Below are 3,183 nucleotides of genomic sequence, written 5' to 3'. Positions count from 1 at the left end.
AATCATGATTTTATTAATTCCAGGCTGATCGAATCCGATGCAAAGTCACTGAATTCTCTCCAGAGCAATCACAGCAGGAAGGGCTCCGATACATCTCAGGTGTCTGTGGCGTCGGGGGGCAGCGGAGGTAACGGAGACGCTGCACCCCGACGCCACAACCCAGCCGATGGCGAAGAGAATACGTGGACTCTCTGGGGTCACATAGTGGCTGACTGGGATTATCATTGGAAGAAACGAAAAGAATTTGTTAAGGAATTGGTTCGTCAAGGCATACCTCACCACTTCAGGTAACACATATACACATGTGTATTGAAAGATATTGTATCTTATCAAAGCTAATGATTTAGAGCATTATCTAGTTGATTAGTTTTATATACAATGTATATACCTGTCGCCATTGCTGTAAATGTAAAAACAATGTTTATTTTATATTAAAACTTAATATAGGCCATGTATCATTTTAGGGGCATTGTTTGGCAATTACTAAGCGGTGCCCATGATTCTCCAGTTAAGAAGCAATTCGCCGAGTATATTAAAGCAACATCAGCCTGCGAAAGGATAATTAGAAGAGACATCGCTAGGACATATCCCGAACATGATTTTTTCAAAGAAAAGGATGGTTTTGGTCAGGAGAGTTTGTTTAACGTTATGAAAGCGTATAGTCTGCATGATCGCGAAGTAGGATACTGCCAAGGTTCAGGATTCATAGTAGGATTACTTTTAATGCAGGTAAAGTGCTAATAACATTATTATTATCAGTTATGAAATCAAAAAAGTATAATAAAAACAAGAAATTATCCATAAATTTATTTTTATGAACTTGTATCTTTGTTGATTCTTTATTCTACATGAAAAAAGAAAGGGAAAACATATGCATAGTTCGAAATAATTTTGTATATTGTTGCAGCAAATGCCAGAAGAAGAAGCTTTTGCTGTACTCGTAGCGTTAATGCAAGAGTATCGCTTACGGGACATGTTCAAACCAAGTATGGCTGAATTAGGGGTATGCATGTATCAGCTAGAACACTTAGTTGCTGATGCACATCCCGAACTTCATGCTCATTTCACGGCCCAAGGTTTCCATACGTCGATGTATGCATCTTCTTGGTTTCTTACACTATTTACCACAGCGCTAAGCCTTCCCCTAGCGTGCCGCATTTTTGACGTCTTTCTATCAGAGGGGATGGAAATTATCTTTAAGGTTGCATTGGCGATGTTGCAGTTAGGCAAGGAAGATTTGCTCAGTTTGGATATGGAGGGCATGTTAAAGGTAAAATTTTATTTTAAAAGTTGCGCTATTCACTTATAAGTCGTTAGATTACATTCAAGAAATTATTGTCGGCGCCCAAATTTAATTTTTAGCATATTTTATATTCTTAAACGAGAATATGGATTTATATATGTGTTCGCTTTATTTAAGATGACACTAATAACTTTTCCTTTTCATGCAGTTTTTCCAAAAGCAATTGCCTGGAAAGGCCGAAAAAGATCCCGATGGCCTCATGACGCTCGCATATGGAATGAAAATCAATCCGAAAAGAATGAAGAAATTAGAAAAAGATTATACCATCTTAAAGATGAAGGAGCAAGAAGAGATGGTCGAGTTACGCAGGCTCAGAGCAGAAAACAGATTGCTTAGACAAAGAACTGAACTTCTAGAAGCTGAGTCCGCCGAGTTGGCCGATAGATTAGTTAGAGGTCAAGTGTCACGCGCCGAAGAGGAGGAGACCGCTTTCATAGCGCAGAGAGAATTGGCAGCGCTTCGCCATTCGCATCTCGAGACGAGTCATCAGCTCGAACAAGCTCATGAGGAATTGAGATCATTATCGATCCTTCTCGAGGAGAATGTGACGTCTAGACAGTCGTCACTCGACGAGATATTAGTGAAGCAAGAAGCATTATCGCAAAAGGAGGAAATGATACAATGCTTGCAAGAGGAATTGGTTAGAGTTAGATTACACGAGGCGGAAAACGATGCACTGATTCGGGAACTCAGAGGAAGGATACAAGAATTGGAACAAGATAAGAAGACTTTGCGCGAATCGACACCGGACAATTCCGTTGCTCATTTGCAAGAGGAACTTATTGCAGTTAAGCTTAGAGAGGCGGAAGCCAATTTATCTTTAAAGGTAAAGTCTTTCACGTCTCTGCATACAATATCTTACCATTTCTTATGAATATCACACTAATGCTAGATGGATTTACATAACTCTGTCTCACACAGGACCTACGGCAGAGGGTCATGGAGCTAAGTGCAGCTTGGCAGAGGCATCTACAAGAGCATCGGTCCGCTCAATCAGCGCCTGCCGCTGATTCTACGCCAAAGAAGCTGCTCTTCTGGGAGAATCGGGGTCACGAGGTGCAGAAGTTTGAGGAAGACTTAATGACAACCAGAATTCGAGAGATGGAAGCGTTGACTGAAGTTAAAGAATTACGACTTAAAGTTATGGAGCTTGAAACTCAGGTGCAGGTAGCGACTAATCAGCTCCGTAGACAAGACGAGGGTGGGAAAGTACTTAAAGACGAATTGGAAGCTGCGTTAGCACGGGAGAAGGATCTGGCTGCCAAGCTGAGAGAACAACAGCACAAGTATTCCGATCTGGAATCGAAAATGAAAGACGAAGCTATGATGGCCAGGATACGCGATGCCGAACACGCGCAGCAAGTGGCGGAACTTACGCAGAAAATATCTCTTCTCGAGTTGAAGGTTACTTTCACATATGTTATTAACAAACGTTAATGCTAAAAGACTTAAATATATAACGTCTAACATTTTTGTAGAATGAAGAGATGCATGCGGAAGGCGAACTTAGGAATAATTTAGATGACAGTGAGAAAGTAAGGGAGCTTCAAGATAAGGTCGCTGAATTAAAGGCCGAGGTATGTGGAATTAAAAAATTCACCTTGTCTATTGTACTAACAAAAGCAGTATCTTGGAATATTGCAGTAAGGGGTGAACTATGTTTTATAGTACAAAATAAATATATGTATATTCTTCTTGTAATATAATGTATATTAGGGGCAACTCAATAAGTTCATTCTATGCAGGCATATTAATTCTATAAATAAGATACAAAAATATTTTATCACTGAGCAACAACTTTTCATCATATAGCACACAACATACATCTGTGGTGATATTGTATTATATATGTCTTTTAGATATTTTCAGCGTGTGTAATA

The 3,183-nt window shown here is 39.7% G+C and overlaps 1 protein-coding gene across 5 annotated transcripts in view; it reads left to right on the top strand.

The window, feature by feature from the left end:
- The window catches only part of LOC112466473 (ecotropic viral integration site 5 ortholog), a 13,026-nt gene that overhangs the window by 4,066 nt on the left and 5,777 nt on the right, over positions 1-3,183 (top strand). For all 5 annotated transcript variants that reach the window (XM_025034674.1, XM_025034896.1, XM_025034607.1 and 2 more), the window contains 6 exons: positions 24-287; positions 465-729; positions 908-1,270; positions 1,452-2,129; positions 2,225-2,707; positions 2,782-2,880. In XM_025034674.1, the coding sequence (XP_024890442.1) occupies positions 24-287; positions 465-729; positions 908-1,270; positions 1,452-2,129; positions 2,225-2,707; positions 2,782-2,880 (2,152 nt within the window). The remainder of the gene's footprint in view (positions 1-23; positions 288-464; positions 730-907; positions 1,271-1,451; positions 2,130-2,224; positions 2,708-2,781; positions 2,881-3,183) is intronic.

Source organism: Temnothorax curvispinosus, unplaced genomic scaffold (genome assembly GCF_003070985.1).
Source record: "Temnothorax curvispinosus isolate PA1 unplaced genomic scaffold, ASM307098v1 QBEX01000213.1, whole genome shotgun sequence".
Lineage (NCBI taxonomy): Eukaryota > Metazoa > Arthropoda > Insecta > Hymenoptera > Formicidae > Temnothorax > Temnothorax curvispinosus.
This window is presented reverse-complemented; position numbering and strand designations above follow the sequence as displayed.